This window comes from Cnephaeus nilssonii, assembly GCF_951640355.1.
Source record: "Cnephaeus nilssonii genome assembly, chromosome: 6".
Lineage (NCBI taxonomy): Eukaryota > Metazoa > Chordata > Mammalia > Chiroptera > Vespertilionidae > Cnephaeus > Cnephaeus nilssonii.
This window is the reverse complement of record NC_137077.1, coordinates 52,090,950-52,110,121: the sequence shown is the minus strand read 5'-3', so window position 1 is coordinate 52,110,121 and position 19,172 is coordinate 52,090,950. Positions and strand designations below refer to the sequence as shown.

General features: G+C 39.7%; 1 protein-coding gene across 1 annotated transcript; it reads right to left on the bottom strand.

Moving 5' to 3' along the window:
- Window positions 1-714: 714 nt before the first annotated feature.
- Window positions 715-1,656, bottom strand: LOC307101013 (olfactory receptor 9K2-like; the record flags this gene model as incomplete). The annotated part of the gene is made up of 1 exon (XM_079773733.1): window positions 715-1,656. The coding sequence occupies one exon, from the start codon at window positions 1,654-1,656 to the stop codon at window positions 715-717; it is 942 nt and encodes a 313-aa protein (XP_079629859.1).
- Between the last annotated feature and the right edge of the window lie 17,516 nt (window positions 1,657-19,172).

The following is a 19,172-nucleotide window of genomic DNA, read 5'->3' as shown; positions in this document are numbered from 1 at the left end:
AATCGAAGGAATTATTGCTCAAAAATGCTTGCAAATTTTTATCTCCCACTTTAGTTCTTTATATTAGAATTCAGCAACTAGTAGTGCCTCAGAGCACTCCACAATACCTGCCACACTCAATATACAGTTTTATATAAGTTAATGTATATAGTGAAGATTACTTGTTATCCATTCCTTCTTATTACTCTTTTCTCACAGTATAACACATAGAAAATACTTGATTCAAAGTGAAATTTCAATGACCACTTAACACAGTAAAGGAACTAGTTATAAAATTGAGAAATATTTTATTTAAAAAAATAAATTGGGCATTATTGTCAATTATCAATGATTGTATAAGTGGAGGAACAATTCCAAAGACAAACACCAGACAAAATATTATTTAAACATTATAAGAAAATATAAAGACTTTAAAGCAGCATGCCATAAAAATAAACAGAAAACAATTCTGTGAAATAAAACATTATTTGAAATCAGTGGGAGGGTTTATCTTGAAGAATGCTTCTCTAACATCCAGGACATCTCCTGCAATCAGGGTGTTCAAAATTAACAATGTCTCAGAAGCAAAGAAAAAAGTAATAATGGGAAGGGTAGTCTCTGTTGAAAATGCTACTGATAACACTTTTAGGATGTTCCGGAGAATTACTTTCCTTAATGGCCATAAGGAGCATGCAAGGAATAGCCACAGCACCTTTAGTGGAAGAGAAATAATAATCAAAGAACAGTATTTTTCTTCTCTAGAATTTTTTTTAGAGCTTCTTTGACATCTTTGTTTCTCAGAGAGTAAATCAAAGGATTCAACATGGGAGTGACTAGGGTGTAACATAAGGAGGCCACTTTACTCAACTCAGGAAAGCTGTCAGGAGTGAGATACATAAAAAAGACAGCACCATACAATACACTCACAACTCCTAAGTGAGAGCTGCAAGTAGAAAAGGCTTTCTTACGTCCCTCAGTGGAGTGTATCTTTAGAACTGTGGACACAATATACATGTAAGAAACAATAATAACTATGACAGTGGGCAAGATAATGATGCTGGCTAAGAAAAAAGAAATTATTTTATAGGTAATGAGGTCAGAACAAGATATTCTCTGAAGTGGACGAGAATCACAGTAAAAGTGGTCAATGGCCCGAGAAGAACAAAAGGATAAAGTAAATGTCATGCAGGTCTGAAGAACTGAGGTGATGCAGCCACAAAAATAGGAACCGGCCACCAACTGAGTGCAGAGACGTGTTGACATCTGGACAGAGTACAGGAGTGGGTTGCAGATGGCAATGAAGCGGTCATAAGCCATGGCTGCCAGGAGAAATCCTTCAGTCACAATGAAGAGGGCAAAGAGAAAGAGCTGGGTCATACAACCTGCAAAGGAAATGGACTTGCTCTCAGACCAGAAGTTGATCATGGCCTTGGGTGCAATAACAGTTGAGTAGAAGAGATCAATGAAGGAGAGGTTACCTAGGAAGAAATACATTGGTGTGTTCAACCGAGGATCAGTCATAATAATGGCCATCATCCCAACATTTCCTATAAGGATCATGGCATATACAAATAGAAATAGCAGGAAGAGGAGAACGTGGAGCTCTGGGCGGACCTTGAAGCCTATAAGAATGAAGTCAGTCACTTCTGTGTGGTTGCTTGTTCCCTTGTCACCCATGGCAGAAACCTGCTGAGAGGCACAAGGCAAAATAAATAAACTAACCCTTGGCTTTGATCCTAGATACAAATAATCTGTTTAATATTAGGATTCACAAAACTATTTTATACTCATTATTCATTTTAACCATATAGGCAATTCCAACTGATAATTAACCAAATGGTTAATTTTTGTTCTAATTCCTATAAGAACTGGGATTAGATCCTTTCCTGTGAGGATAACATAATGTCATTCCATCCAAATGCCTTTCACATTTGCAACTATCACTTCTCTGTATATTTCTGACTCATTATCTATGTATAAATTTGATGTCATGAAGCACTGGTTGAGAGAGAGAACAAATCCTATATAATAAAAGCCTAATATGCTAAGTGTCTGGTAGTCCTGTCATCCATTCAACCAATCAAAGTGTAATATGCTAATGATGTGCTCAGGTTGCTTAACCATTCGCTATGATGTGCACTGACCACCAGGGGGCACATGCTCTGGGGTCCGGCCAATTCGGACTGAGTAAGATGGGCCAGACACACCATGGCGCCCTCCCATGGTCCCTCCCCAGCTGGAAACCTCCCGTGTCCCTCTCCGGCCCCAATCATGCACCTTGCCTGAGTGAGTTCCCTTGGCCTGGCCTTGCCCTCTTGCAATTCGGGATTCCCTTGGAGGATGTCGGAGAGCCTGTTTCGGCCCAATCCCACAGGCTAGGCAGAGAGACCCCACTGGTGAATGAATTCGTGCACTGGGCCTCTAGTGATTTAATAAATGACATTTGGAAAAGCAATTTTGACGTTTGGCTTTCGATATATTAGCGGTTGCAATAGTCTAGTTTCACAAAATTTAATTTTAAAGGCTTAATTTAGAGTACCAGCAGAGGTAAAGTAAGCACTGAATTTAAAAATTACTTACAAGATGCAATGACTTTTTGTGAGTAATGGAAACTTTAGATTCTGATGTAACTTATATTCTAGTAAGATAAAAGTTGTGTACAGCCAAACATAAAAATTATTAGCACTCCCTTGCTAAGATTTCTCTCCCAGATGAGCCTCCAAAGCCTTTTCATAGACACAATTTCCCTCATTTCCTCAGTCCATGGCTCATAGTTTTTAAGAGGCCTATAGGCAGTCTAAATAAAAATGAATTCTTTAGAATGAATACTGAACAAAATATACATATATTGTTGGTTGCATGTTTATTTACCCGGACATAAATTCCATAGCCATCAGTAATTCATTTACTAGACAGCTCAACTAAGAATTTGAATTCCTTGTATTAACAATATGGACACACTCTCTCTCCCCTAATGCCTTTATATGCATGATTCATGCAATAATAATGATAGCAAACATATATGTGGCACCATTTATATTCTGAACACTTCTTCTAAATGTTTTTATAATCCATACAACAATAATATGATGTAAGTACCATTATATGCCCCAGTTTACAGATAAGGAAACATTGAAATGAAATCTGTTGGAAGCCACGTACTAGGGTTGAACTCAGAATTAAGCCTAGAGGCCTGGCTCTGGAATCCACACTCTTATTCACTGCAAGATACCACCTTTGATAACAAGCACTTCATGTTCCTTTACTGACTTACTTCTACTTCAACTTTAGAGTTCTGTTAAAATTTATTATCTTCAAAATACATTCCTCCATTCTTTAATCTGGGTTAAAATATCTCTGTATACATCATGCTCCCTACTAAGCTATTATCACCACATTTTAATGTTAAATATTAATAATTCTTTACTTGACAATAACTTCTGTATGATCAAAACTTCAACTTGTCCTTCATATATTGTCAGCATTATGTTCTGTGCCTTACAAATGGCAATTAATAATTGCATATTTATCATGTAGATAAAAGTTGAATTATATTTGAGCATGCAGAATCAGAGAAAAACTTGAAGGTTGTAATACTGAAGTGGTGAGCACAGGTTTAGGTTTACATAGAGGTTAAGTTCCAGTGTTGCTGCTCTCATTTTCAAACTGGGACCTTAGACAAGATCTTCATAACTTGCTTATGTTGCTTATATAACTTAATATATTACTTACTTAAATAATGGATGTGATTTTACCAAGTTACTATACCACTGTATCCTCATATAAAAGAGGAATAAAACTAACATAACCCTTAAAGTATATAATGAAATACTGCAAGTAAATCACTTAGCACCATTGGTGACAAAGCACTCAGTATATAATAAAATAATAATGTATAAATATTAGCCATTATTATAGCCATTTTATTATATCTTGTCATGCTCAATCCCACAATGCACACCAAAATAATCAGTGCTAATTAGGTTGAAAATTAATACCATCTATATAAGCTTTTTTGGATAAACCATTCTAAGTTGAGAGAAGGAATCAGGGCAACTATTAAAAGTTTTAAAAGAATAAAGAAATCTGAGAGAAGTGTAATATTTTGCCTGGACAAAAGAGGACTAACAGGAAAATGATATGGTGACTTATTGTTATACATTTGTTATTCACAAATTACATCAAATATTAAGCATGCAAATAACTGCATTATAAAGGAACAAGATGTTAAATAGATTTTACTTAGAGTCTGAAGAGGTATACAATATCTCAGCAGTGAAAAGAGCCTGAAGTAGTTGTTGAATATTTTTTGAAAAATAATGTATTTTATCTATATTCTTTTAAAAATGCCTAGGCACAAGAATTAGATCATTTTAATCTTCAAGATTTATTCCTATCAAACTCATTCTAATGTTAATAAGTTTATGACTGAAAAAGAGAGTTTTCCTGGAAAAGAGAGTTTTCCCAGAGTCATCAATAAACAAGCAGTCAGTTTGTGACTTATTATTTGTCAAAAACGCACATGTTTTAAAATTTACTTTTACCTTATGTTGTTTAATAACTTGTCAGATTCTGTAAGATGAGGCAACAGAACTCCAATGTTCACCTCTTGTTATTATTTTAATTCTAGAAAGGATAAACATAAATATAATTAATAACTAAGTTCTGACTAGAAGTACTAAAAAATCATTAAGTTTAAGATAAAATGAACCACTCCCCCTACAAATTTACAAATGCATGTTCATTATCTCAGTGTTATACTCTTCCCATAGAAAAAAGTGACTTCTCTTCCTCATGGCTCTACTTAACTGTTCTTTCCTTTAGTGGTTATTCCTTGAAAAATGTTGTAGTCCTTTGCAGAAGAGAGGCAAAGTAAATTTTCCAAATGATACTCTGATAGAAACTGAAATAAACACAGAAATTATATTTTATAGTTATGTAAAGTGAGCCTGAGGACTCAATCTGCAGGATTGCCTATCTCTTGCATTCTTGGATGCTTGAATGCTTTTAAAGAAGGAAAATAGATTGTATTGAATATGTACGTAGAGGCCATGAGCCATCTGGAATCTCTAATAATATGCCAAAATACCAGCAGCAGCTATCTATAATGGCTTTGATATTAGCAAAACAGTGTAACTTTTTCAAATAATTGCAGCATTGAGGTTTCCCTCACCTTCTGGGAGGATATCCTCCTGAGAGACAGGAAGCATAGGTAAGTTATTAAGATATCTAGGCCCCAGAGCCAAGTTCCATGAGCACTATAGAGGCTCTAGATTTAAAAAGAAAGAAGAAAGAAAGAAAGGAAGGAAGAAAGGAAGGAAGGAAGGAAGGAAGGAAGGAAGGAAGGAAGGAAGGAAGGAAGGAAGGAAGAAAGAATATAAACTAAGGGGAGTGGGGGAAGAGCCAAAGGAATCAAAAGTCAAAATGCATATAAGAGTTTCTTTCCTTGCTGTGTGAATCCTTTGAGGTGGGGGGAGTCCAAAAGGATCTTTGATCATAACTTCTTCATTGAAAAAGAAGCATTTGAATTTGCCATGGCAAAAGATTTGATAGGACATGAAAATAGTTATGAAAGGAAATATTATCAGTCATAATATAATTTATAGGGAAAGTTTTGTTCCTACTTATAAAGTTCACTTCATTTTCACTGAGAAATTCTCCATAGTTATTCTTTATTATTATTATTATTATTATTATTATTATTATTATTATTATTTATTTCAGAGAGGAAGGGAGAGAGAGAAAAATAAAAATATCAATGATGAGAGAGAATCATTGATTGGATGCTTCCTGCATGCCCCCTACTGGGGATTGAGCCCACAACTCAAGCATGTGCCCTTGACCAGAATCAAACCTGGGACCCTTCAGTCTGCAGATCAATGCTCTATCCACTGAGCCAAGCCAGCTAGGGCTCTCCATAGTTATTCTTTACCTATAATTTGTCAATAATAATCCTATATAATAAAGAGGTGATATGCAAATTGACCATCACTCCAACACACAAGATGACCTCCCCCATGTGGTCAAAGATGGCCACCCCCATGTGGACCAAGAGGGCCACCACAAGATGGTCAGCAGTGGAGGGCAGTTGTGGACAATCAGGCCAGCAGGGGAGGGCATTTAGAAGTGATCAGGCCTGCAGGGGAGGACATTGGTGAAGGGGATGGGACCAGGCCAGCAGGGGAGGACAGTTGGGGGTGACCAGGCCTGCAGAGGAGGGCAGTTAGGGGTGACCGGGCTAGCAGGGAAGGGAAGCTAAGGGTGACCAGGACTGCAGGGGAGGGCAGTTGGAAACAACCAGGCCTGCAGGGGAGGACAGTTGGGAGGGACAACGCCTGCAGTGGAGGGCGTTTTGGGGGGACCAGGACTGCAGAGGAGGGCAGTCAGTGGTGAGCAGGTTGACAGGAGAGGGCAGTTAGGGGCAATTGGGCTGTCAGGGGAGGGCAGTTAGGGGCGACCAGGCTGAAAAGGGAGGGCAGTTAGGAGTGACTGGGCCAGCAGGGGAGGGCAGTTGCGGATGACAAGACCTGCAGGGAAGAATAGTTAGGGCCAACCAGGACAGCAAGGGAGGGCAGTTAGGGTTGACCAGGCTGGCAAGGGAATGATTAAGGGGTGATCATGCTGGCAGGCAGAAGCAGGTAAGGGCAATCAGGCAGGCAGGCAGGCAAGAGGTTGGGTGCCAGCAGTCCTGGATTGTGAGAGGGACATCCCTCAAGTGTTCCAGATTGGAGAGGGTTCAGGCTGGGTTGAGGGACACACATACCTCCATGCACGAATTTCATGCACCAGGCCTGTAGGTGATGATAAGTAGACTAGCATGACCATGATAGGGGGGCAAAGTCCAACAAATGCCCTCTAATTCATTAAGTTGATAAGAGAAATGTTTTTTCAGATGTCCTAAATTAAATTACAATAGGCCAGAGGATGAGAGGAAGAGACTTGAAGTTAATCAGTGAGCAACCACAGGCAGAAACCAAGGAAATACTGCTCATACTCCTGAATGTATGTTGAAACTTTGAATAAACTTTCAGGCAGCTATTTCAGCAATTATCTTTAATAAAATATCCCACCAGCCACGGGCCACTGCATTCTGCTTACTCATGAACGTTTCAGACTATTCCCACAATCAATCCAGATGTAAAAATTACTTCTTTCTTAGGGACTACTCACCTATCCCAGAAAGTTCTTCTCCTCTTTTCCCCATTTTCCATATCTATAGCTAATGTAAATTCCTTTAAAAATAAAACTTACCTCTTTCTTGCCCAAAGTCATTGGAGGAAGAAGGAGGAGGAGGAGAAGGAGGTGGAGGAGGAGAAGGAGGAGGGGGAGGAGGAGGAAGGGAATCCTATGAACCATAGGACTGCTCCTGGTGGCTTACACTACATGACCCAGGGCCTGGTCCTTTCTCTATCTAGAAAATGTCTCTTTCAGAACAACTTTTAGTTTTTAAGATTTTTGTTTAACAAAATAAAGTAAAAGGTAAATAATGATTGATTCTATTTAAAGTTAGATTCACTGTTATGTGAAGACACCCCTTATGATATTAGTCACTTGATTTCCATAATAAAGTGTACAGTCTTTACCAGGGCCCAAGATAGGAACTGTTTTGCAAAAGAACTTGAATAAGACTTGCTTTTCTCTAAATCCTTAGATGCCACCTCTTTAACATTCCAATCAGAGTTTGCCAGTTTCTACAAAACATCTAATATTCCACAAGAACCCTGAGCATCATTGAGTATTCTTCTTCATAAGTTCCAAGTGACAATGCTGCTTATTTCAAAGTCTGAATGAGTGTGATTTTATGAGTACCTAATGGATGTACACACACTTAAGAAGCATTATATATCACCTCCAAAATTCAAAAAAAGTATTTATTTATTCCTACTAAGGGTGTGAACGATCCAGCAAATTTTCTTTCACTTTGGAAGGAATAGATAAACATGTCCCAACTCACTGGATCACAGAGTTGCACATTCACAAATTTTCATAGGTTATATCTCATATTCTTTATCACTTATGTGACTTACCAAGGAATATAGAGTACAAACTATGGTAAAACAATGAAAAATTATTAGCCAATATCAATCATTAATATAAATTCACAAATCCTAACAAAATGTAAGGGAAAAACAACAACACAGTAGTGTATAGGAATGTTGGACAAAGAGAGCAATAAAATGGCAATAAATACATATCTATCAACGATTGAAACTAAAAAACAAAAGAAACAAATAAGAAATGTAATGAACAAACTAACTTGATGAATAAAATAGAACCAGAGACATGGGAACATGGAACAGACTTAAAAATCTCAAAAGGAAGGAGGACGGGGGATGGACAGGAAGAGATTAACCAAAGAACTTACATGCATATATGCATTACCTATGGACAGGGACAATAAGGTGATGGGGTGGGAACTGGGTGGAGGTGGGCAATGGGGGTACATCTGTAATAATCTCAATAATAAATATTTAAGAAAAAAACAAGAAGTATATATATATATGATTGTGTCCAATTGTCTCTCCACAAAGAAATTATCCCTTCATGTCCTATCTACCAGTATCTGGGAATGTGACCTTACTAGGAAAAAGGGTCATTGCTAATGTAATTATTTAAGATGAGGTCATTCTGGAATAGGGTGGGCCATTAATACAATATTATTAATAGCTTTATATAAAAAAAGATAAAAAGACACATGGAAACACATATGCACAGAGGAAAGATGACATGAAGAAACACAGGGAGAATGCCATGTGATGACAGAGACAGAGATCATATCTATGGTGCCATTAGTCAAGGATGCCAAAGATTGTTAGCAATAACAGAAGCTAAGAGAAAGGTATGAACAACCCTGCCAATACCTCGGTTTCCAACTTCTAGCCTTCAGAACTGTGAGACAATAAATTTCTATTGTTTAGAAGAAGATTGTGGCCAACAAGACGGCAGTGAGGAAGAAAGTGTGAGTGAGTGAGGAAGCAAAAGGGGAGTGGTGTGTGTGTGTGTGTGTGTGTGTGTGTGTGTGTGTGTGTGTGTGTATGTGTGTGTGACAGACCCTGCAGAAGGTTATTCTAGATGGGGAGCTCCTGCTACCACTGAAATCACTCCCAGGGCAGATGGCTCTGACAGAAACCACGCCATCTTGAAGGGAAGAGCTGCTGTGACTAGGAGCCCAGCGTCACCACCACCCACACTGTCCTCAGATTCCAACCCAGATGCTACAGGCATTGTGGCCAAAGACCTGTTACCTTAGCTACAGACCCATGGACACTAGGACTTTAGCCTCCCCGGATGCGGGATCCTATGGGTCTTGAACTGCACCCCCGTGCATCAAGCCTACAGCATCACTCCATCCCTGTACATCACACAGATGAGCTTTTTACTGTGCTCCCCAACCTGCCAAGCCTACAGCATGAGCCCTGGGCCCAGCAGGTCCCACCAAGACCATGGCATCGGGCCTGGCCCTGCATGTCCTGTAGCTAAGCCTCTGTCTACACTTCATACCCACCAAGGCCGTGGAGTGGGCCCAGGCCAAGTGCATCCCACCTGTGAGCCTGGGACTGTGCTCCCTGCCGACCAACCCTGCAGCATCAGCCCTGAACCTGCGCATCCTGCCAGGAAGCCTCAGACCAGTGATAGCAAGAAGGGGGAGACAAAGAAACAACCCCCAATGGAAAGAAAAGAAGGAATCACCATAAAAGGAACTAAATGAAATGGAGGCATGCGATATGTCAGAAGAAGAATTCAGAGTAATGGTCATACAGTTCATAAACTGGATGGATGAGAAAATCAACAACATATGTAAGACTCAAGAAGAAATCAAGCATGATATAGCTACAATAAAAAACATGATGGAAGGTTTCAACAGTAGACTAGAAAAAGTGGAGGACAAAATTAGTGAGTTAGAAGATATGGCAGATAACACCCAATCTGAACAACAATTAGAGAAAAATATTAGAAAGCAGGAGGAGAGCCGAAGGGAGCTTTGGGACAACATGAAACAAAGTAACATACATACAATAGGAATGCCATAACAGCAAAAAGAGGAGCAAGCATTGGAAAACCTATTTTAAGAACTAATGACAGAAAATTTCCCTTGTGTGGGGAAGAAAAAATTCACACAAGCACAGAGAGTCCCAAACAAGAACACAAAAAGACCTCAAGCAAGACTTGTTGTAATTACAATGGCAAACATTATTTACAAAGAAAGAATCTTAAGGGCTACAAGAAGTAAGACAGAAAGTTATCAATAAAGGAACTCCCAATAGACTATCAAATGATTTTTCAACAGAAACACATCAGGCCAGAAGGGAATGAAATGAAGTATACAAAGCTTTGCAAAGCAAGGGACTGAATCCAAAAATACTCTATCCAGCAAGCTTATCATTCAAAATTAAAGGGGAAATCAGGAGCTTCACAGACAAAAAAAAAAAAGGCTAAAGAAGTTTATGACAACCAGCCAACAATGCAAGAAATGCTAAAGGGACTATTGTAAAAAGAAGAAATAAAATAAGGGAAGAAGGAACAGAGGCATAAAGAATAAATATTGCTACAAAAAAAATACCTATCAATAATAACCTTAAACATAAATAGATTAAATGCTCCAATCAAAAGACATTGAGTGGCTGAATGGATAAGGAAATATGACCCATACATATGCTATCTAAAAGAGATACACCTCAGAACCAGGGAATCACACGGACTGAAAGGGAAGGGATGGAAAAATATCTTTCAGGAAAATGGAAATGATAATAAAGCTGGGGTACCAATACGTATATCTGACAAAATAGACCTCAAAATGAAGGCCATAACAAGAGATAAGGAGGGCCACTTCATAATACTAAAGGGATCGATACAACAAGAGGATATAACTCTGGTGAACATATATGCTCCCAATGCAGGAGCACCCAAATACAAAAAAAGAAAAAAATTTTCAGGAAGATATCAAAGGAGAGATTGACAGCAATACAATTATAGTAGAGGACGTCACTGGATAAATCCTCTAGACAAAAAATCAGCAAAGAATCAGCAATCCTAAATGACTCACTAGATAAGATGGTCTTAATTGACATCTTCAGAACATTTCACCTCAAAGCTACAGAATACAAATTCTTCCCAAGTGCATATGGGACATTTTCAAAGATAGACCACATTTTGGGACACAGGCAAAGTCTCTCCAAATTCAAGAAGAGTGAAATCATATCAAGCATCTTCTCAGATCATAATGGCATAAAATTAGAAATCAACTACAATAAAGACAATCAAAAAAATTCAAACATTGGAGGCTAAATCACATGTTATTAAACAATGATTGGGTTACCAAGGAGATCAAAGAAGAAATAAAAAACATCCTGGAAATAATGGACATTGAAAACACAACAATCCAAAATCTATGGGACACAGTGAAAGCAGTCCTGAGAGGGAAGTTAATAGAATTAAAGGCCTACCTCAGAAGACAAAAAAAAAAAAATTTGTAATAAATTACCTAACTCGACATCTTCAAGGATTAAAAAGAGAGCAACAAGAAAAGCACAGACTGAGCAGAAGAATGGAAATAATAAAGATCAGACCAGAAATAAATGACATAGAGACGAAAAAACAATACAAAAAACAACAACAAAAAAAGGGCTGATTCTTTGAAAGGATAAACAAGATTGATGAACCTCTAGCCAGGCTCAACAAGAAGCAAAGAGAGAGGACCCAAATAAACAAAATCAGAAATGAAAGAGGCAAAATAACAGAACCCATAGAAATACAAAGGATTGTAAAAAAAATACTATGAACAACTCTATTCCAACAAATTTGTCAACCTAGAAGAAATGTACATATTCCTAGAAAAATACGACCTTCCAAAACTCAATCAGGAAAAATAAAAAATCTGAATAGGCTGATAACTATGGAGAAAATTAGAGCAATAATCAAAAAACTATCAGCAAACAAAAGCCCTGGGACAGACGGCTTCACAGGGGAGTATTACCAAACATTCATAGAACTAAAACCTATCCTCCTCAGACTATTCAAAAAAATTCAAGAGGAAGGAACACTTCCAAGCTCTTTCTATGAAGCCAGCATTACCCTAAAGCCAAAACCAGATAAAGACACTACCAAGAAAGAGAATTACAGGCCAATATCTCTGATGAACATATATGCTAAAATCCTCAACAAAATCCTAGCAAATTGGATCTAGCATTACATTAGAAAGATCATACACTAGGACCAAGTGGGATTTATTCCTGGATGCAAGAATGTACAATGTCCACAAATCAATAAATGTTATACACACATAAACAAACTGAGAGATAAAAATCACATAGTCATATCAATTGATGCAGAAAAAGCACTTAACAAAATCCAATATTTTTTTATAAAAACTCTCAGCAAGGTGGGAATAGAAGCATCATACCTCAACATAATAAAAGCCTTATATGACAAACCTACAGCCAACATCATACTCAATGGGCAAAAACTAAAACCATTTCCTCTAAGAACAGGAGCAAGACAAGGTTGCCCACTCTCACCACTTCTGTTTGACAAAGTACTGGAAGTGCTAGCCATAGCAATTAGACAAGAGGAAGAAATAAAAGGCATCCAAATTGGAAAATAAGAAGTAAAACTGTCATTATTTGCAGATGACATGATATTGTACATAGAAAAACCTAAAGACTCCATCAAAAAACTATTAAACTTAATAAGTGAATTTGGCAATGTAGCAGGATACAAAATTAACACCCAGAAATCTATGGCCTTTTTATATACCAATAATGAACTCACAGAAAGAGAAACAAAAAAAAAAATCCCACTTACTATTGCAACAACAAAAAATCAAGCTACCTAGGAATAAACTTAACTAAGGTGGAAAAAGACCTATATTCCAAAAGCTACAGGACATTAAAAAAAGAGATAGAGAAAGACATAAACAGATGGAAGAAGATACTGTGTTCATGGATTGGTAGAATTAACATCATTAAAATGTCCATACTACCCAAAACAATCTACAGATTCAATGAAATCCCCATTAAGATACCAACGGCATATTTCACAGACCTAGAACAAACTGTCCAAAAATTTATATGGAATAAAAAAGACCCCAAAAAGCCATAGCAATCCTGAGAAAGAAGAACAAAATTGGAGGGATTTCAATACCAGATATCAAACTATATTGCAAAGCCACTGTTCTCAAAACTGCCTGGTACTGGCACAAGAACAGATATATCAACCAATGGAACAGAACAGAGAACCCAGAAATTGACCCAAGCCAGTATGCTCTATTAATATTTGACAAAGGAGGAAAGAAGTAAATAATGTAAGATGGGAAACCATAAAAAGCTTAGACGAAACCCCAGGCAGCAAAATATCAGACATATGTCAGCAATATCTTTACTGATACAGCTACTAGGACAACGGAAATTACAGAGAAAATAAACAAATGTGTCTACATCAAAATAAAAAGTTTCTGCACAACAAAAGAAATAATCTACAAAACAACAAGAAAATCCACTGAATGGGAGAACATATATGCCAATGTTATCTCTGATAAGGGTTTAATCTCCAAAATTTACAAGGAACTCATACAACTTAACAAAAAGAAGATACACAATCTAATAAAAAAATGAGCAAAGGACCTTAAGAGACACTTTTTTTTTAAGAGACACTTTTTGAAAGAGGACATACAGAAGGCCGAGAGACATATGAAAACATGCTCAAAGTCACTAATCATCTGAGAAATGCAAATCAAATAGACAATGAGGTACCATCTCACACCTGTCAAAATGGCTATCATCCAGAAATCAACAAACAACAAGTGCTGGTGAGGATGTGGAGTAAGAGAAAACCTCTTGCACTGCTGATGGGAGTGCAGAGTGGTGCAGCCACTGTGGAAAACAGTATGGAGTTTCCTCAAAAAATTAACAATGGAACTCCCATTTGATCCAGTAATCCCACTTCCAGGAATACATCCCAAGAAACCCGAAACACCAATCATAAAGGATATATGCACCCCTGTGTTGATATCAGCACAATTTATAATAGCTAAGATTTGGAAACAGCCTAAGTGCCCATCAGCAGATGAGTGGATTAAAAAACAGTGATACATCTACACAATGGAATACTATGCCACTACAAAAAAAGAAGGAACTTTTACTATTTGCAACAGCATGGATGGACCTGGAGAACATTATGCTAAGCGAAATAAGCCAGTTGGAGAAAGACAAATTCCACATGATCTCACTCATTTGTGGAATGTAGTGAACATAAACTGATGAACAAAAATAGATCCAGAGACAGAGAAGCATTGAACTGACTATCAAACCTCAGAGGGAAGGCAGGGAAGTGGGGGCAGGGGGTAAGAGATAAACCAAAGGACTTGTATGTGTGCATATAAGCATAACCTGTGGCTGGAGGGTAGGAGTGGCTGGGTAGAGGTCAATGGGAGGAAAATAATCCTATCTAATAATAGAGTAAAATGTAAATTACCATCACTCCGCTACGCCCACGATTGGGCGGTGGGAGGCTGGGGGGCGGGACTCGGGGTGGCCTATCCGACCACTGAGAGGCACGGATCCGCTGCCACTGAGGGGGGCGGGACTCCCGCCCCCTGCAACTCTCAACGGCCAGATCGAGCGAGGCCAGATCTGCGGCCACTGAGGGGGCCTGCGCGGACACCCAGCTGCGCCTCTCAATGGCAGGGTAGCCAGGTGTCCGCGGCAGCCCCCCTCAGCGGCCGTTGAGAGGCGCAGGGAGTGGGAGTCCTGCCCCCTGCGCCTCTCAACAGCAGGGTAGCCCCCCTCAGCGGCCACGGACCATCAAAAGCGTGGGAGCTGGGTGCCTGTCCGCTCAGGCACCCAGCTCCCCGCGATCAAAAGCAAAAGTGTGGCAGCTGGATGCCTTTCCGCTCAAGCACCAGGCCTTTCAGAAGCCTCCGCCACGCTGGAGGCTTCTGAAAGGCCTGGTGCACCAGCGATCGAAAGTGAAAGTGTGGCAGCTGGATGCCTGTCCGCTCAGACACCAGGCCTTTCAGAAGCCTCCGCCGCGCTGGAGGCTTCTGAAAGGCCTGGTGCACTAGCGGACGGGCACCCAGCTCCCTGTGATCAAAAGCAAAAGCGTGTAGGGGACCCTACACGTGCATGATTCAATCATGCACTGGGCCTCTAGTATTGTAATAGCTATAGATGGGCCAGGGTTGGAGGGTACTTGAAATATCAGGGGGATCACTCTGTAAAGTATGATTGTCTAACCACTATGTTTTATACCTGAAACTAATACTGAATAATATTGATGTGAACTATAATTTTAAAAAAAGAAAAGACAAACTCAATGTGGGTAGGAAAATGACACATGTAGACTAGCTTGGAGTGCATTACTCTCCTCCAAGTACCAATCATTATAGCAAGAATGACACTACATTGTGTAAAAAAAAAAAAAAATTCTATTGTTTAAGCCACCAAGTTTATTAGAGCAACCCTAAGAAATTAATACCGATTACATGGACAAAATGTGTTCTCATGTCACTTTTTTTCTTGAGTGTTTATCAACTTGTAACAAAGTTGGGTTCATTTCTATTTGTTTTCAATGTTTGGAATTGATTTTTTATTTTACTTTTTGGTTATACTAGTATTAGTGATTTATGTTTACAAAGTCAACCTGTATATTAAAGTATAACTCCCCCCCCCAAAAAAAATGGTTAATTATATTGATAAATGCACAATAAAATTGTATGAAATTTAAAAATAAGATAGGAATAAAATAAATGAAAAAAAATGAGGAAAAGACAAAGGCATTAAAGACTCCTAAGGCCGAAACCGGTTTGGCTCAATGGATAGAGCGTCGGCCTGCGGACTGAAAGGTCCCAGGTTCAATTCCGGTCAAGGGCATGTACCTTGGTTGCAGGCACATCCCCAGTAGGGGGTGTGCAAGAGGCAGCTGGTCGATGTTTCTCTCTCATCGATATTTCTAACTCTCTATCCCTCTCTCTTCCTCACTGTGATAAATCAATAAAATATATATTAAAAAAAAAAGACTCCTAAGGTTCTTGTATTGTTTAGGAAAATGTTAAATATTTAGTAACTGGACCCTGATATGTTAAATAAGCCCATTGAAGTTTCTAGGGGGGAAAATACTAAAAATAATCTTTCAAAAAATATCTAATGAACAAAACAAGCTAATAACCAAAATAGATCCAGAGACATAAAAACATGGAACAGACTGTTGAATCTCAGAGGAAAAGTAGTGGGGGGGTGGGAAAAGATTTCTCAGAGAACTTATATGCATATCTGAATAACCCATGGACAGAGACAATAGGTCAGTGAAGGCCTGGTGGGGGCAGACTAGAAGGGATCAATTAGGGGGAGGGAAAGTAGACATAAGTAATACTTTCAACAATAAAAATTTGAATAAATAAATAAATAAATATAACATATTCAAAAAATTATCTATATATGTATAAAAGCCTAAGTGACTGTTACAGTTGACCAAATGATCGATCAACCAGTTGTTATGACATGCACTGACCACCAGGGACAGATGCTCAATTCAGGAGCTTCCCCCTGGTGGTCAGTGCACTCCCACAGGGGGAGTGCCGCTGAGCCAGAAGTCGCCTGGGCTCACGGCTGGCAAGCACCGCAATGGTGACGGGAGCCTCTCCCACCTCTGCTGCAGGCAGGCAGTAAGGAGTGAGGAGTGCCGGACTGCGAGAGTCCCAGACTGCAAGAGGGATGTCTGACTGCCAGCTTAGGCCTTATCTCCAAGGGGATCAGGCCTAGGTCAGCAGGTGGACATCCCCCAAGGGATCCCGAACTGCTAGAGGGTGCAGGCCGGGCTAAGGGACCACCCCCAAGTGCACAAATCTTGTGCACCAGGCCTCTAGTTGGAAAAGAAAAGAAAAAAGAAGACACACAGAAACAGAAATCACAAAATCTGATGCAAACACAATCTAAAAAATCAGTGTTACAATAAATAAGATGTAAATTGGCTATTCCAGTTAAATGGCAAATATCTTCATGCTGAACTTAACAATATATCTATGTGTTATTTTCAAGTTATATCTTATATAATAAAAGCCTAATATGGTAAGTGTCCTGTCAACTGGTCAGCCATTTGACAAATAAAAGCATAATATGCTAATGATATGCTAAGGCCATTCAACCACTCTCTATGATGTGCACTGACCACCAGGGGGCAGTCTACCAGCCGACCAGTCACTATGATGTGCACTAACCACCAGGGGCCAGACACTCTGACCAGTAAGTTAGCTTGCTGCTGGGGTCTGGCAAATTGGGACTGAGTGAGACGGGCCAGATATGCCCTGGAGCCGTCCCATGGCCCATCCCTGGCTGGCCAACCTCCCGTGTCTCTCCCCAGCCCAAATCATGCACCAGTGGGGTCCCTCAACCTGGCCTGAACCCTCTCACAATCTGGGAGCCCTCGGGGGATGTCAGAGAGCCAGTTTCAGCCCAATCCCACAGGCCAGGCCAAGGGATCCCACTAGTGCATGAATTTGTGCACCGGGCCTTTTATATTCAAATATCAGAACAGCAAATGTTAAAAGTACCCTACTGCAACAGCACTTGAGGAAATGTATTTATCACCCATTCATTATACAGATAAAATTAAGATTTATGACATTCACTGTTCATGGAGATGTAAGCCCAGGAAATCCATGCATTGCTTATGGCAATATGATGCATAACAATTTTTATTGAACACAATTAAGAAACACCTTCTAAAAATTAAATACACAAAATTTTGGCTCTAACAATCTTGCTTTTAGAAACATATTTTACACAGCAAAGAAAATCTGACAGTACATATGACATGTGCCAAAAAAATTATAGAGTTAACAATTTAGTGTGTTTTAAATTTTTTAAAACTTGATTCCATGTTAAATATCTTTACCATTAAAACAAAGAAGCAAACAACAACAAAATAATAAGAAAAAACAATGGGGCAAAGGAAAACTTTTGGAGACAACAGCTATGTTTACTACCTTGATTGTGGTGATGGTTCCACCAGGGTATGCATATCTGCAAATTTATTAAATTGTATAGCTAAATAGGTCCAGTTTTTAATATAGCAATTGTACCTCAATAAAGTTGTTTTTAAAATGAAGGGAGAATCCACACAATGTATAAAAAGTTAGAAAATTTGACTCATAAATTAGTAGAAAATAAGTCTGGACATCCAAAATGCTACTGCCTCTACGGCTCAGTTGTGTCACCATCATCGATATTTCAGGACAGTGAAATGTCACCACAAGCAACAGTGTCAAGGCTGTCATTTGTTAGATCCCATTATTGCTATCAACTGTGTTCATTTTAAACTGCTATGGTTTTTTATCAATATTCCTCTAAATTCAAAGTCCTAGACAAAAGCATCAGATTATCTGACTTCTCGTCATATACCCAATGTCCTAGTTTCCAGAAATAGAAAGATAAGCTTCTCAACCTTCAGATTTCTATAAAAAGTGGAAGGAGTATGATTCCCACCAATAACCGCACATTGGCAAATTTCCTACAGGGAAGTGTTTAGATGCTAGGTGGTCGGACAATAATAGAGTTTCATTACAAAACTAGAGGCCTGGTGCATGAAATTTGTGCATGGGGGGATGTGACCCTCAGCCCAGCCTGCAACCTCTACAATCTGGGACCCCTCGAGGGATGTCTGACTGCCCGTTTAGGTAGGATCGGGACTAAACAGGCAGTCGGACATCCCTCTCACAATCCAGGACTGCTGCCTCCCAACTGCTCGCCTGCCTGCCTTGCTGATTGCCCCTAACCGCTTCTGCCTGCCAGCCTGATTACCCCCTAACCACTCCCCTGCCAGCCTGATTGATGCCTAACTGCTCTCCTGCCAGCCTGATTGCCCCTAACTGCCCTACCCGGCAGGCCTGGTTACCCCCAACTGCCCTCCCCTGCAGGCCTGGTCCCCCCCAACTGCCATCCCCTGCAGGCCTGCTCCCCCCAACTGCCATTCCCTGAAGGCCTTGTCTCCCCCAACTGCTCTTCCCTGCAGGCCTGTCGCCCTCAACTGCCATCCCCTGCAGGTCTGGTCAGCCCTAACTGCGCTCCCCTGCAGGCTTGATCTCCCCCAACTGCCCTCCCTTGCAGGCCTGGTCCCACCCAACTGCCCTCCCCTGCTGGCCTGATCGCCCACAACTGCCCTCCCTTGCAGGCCTGGTCCCTCCCAACTGCCCTCCCCTGCTG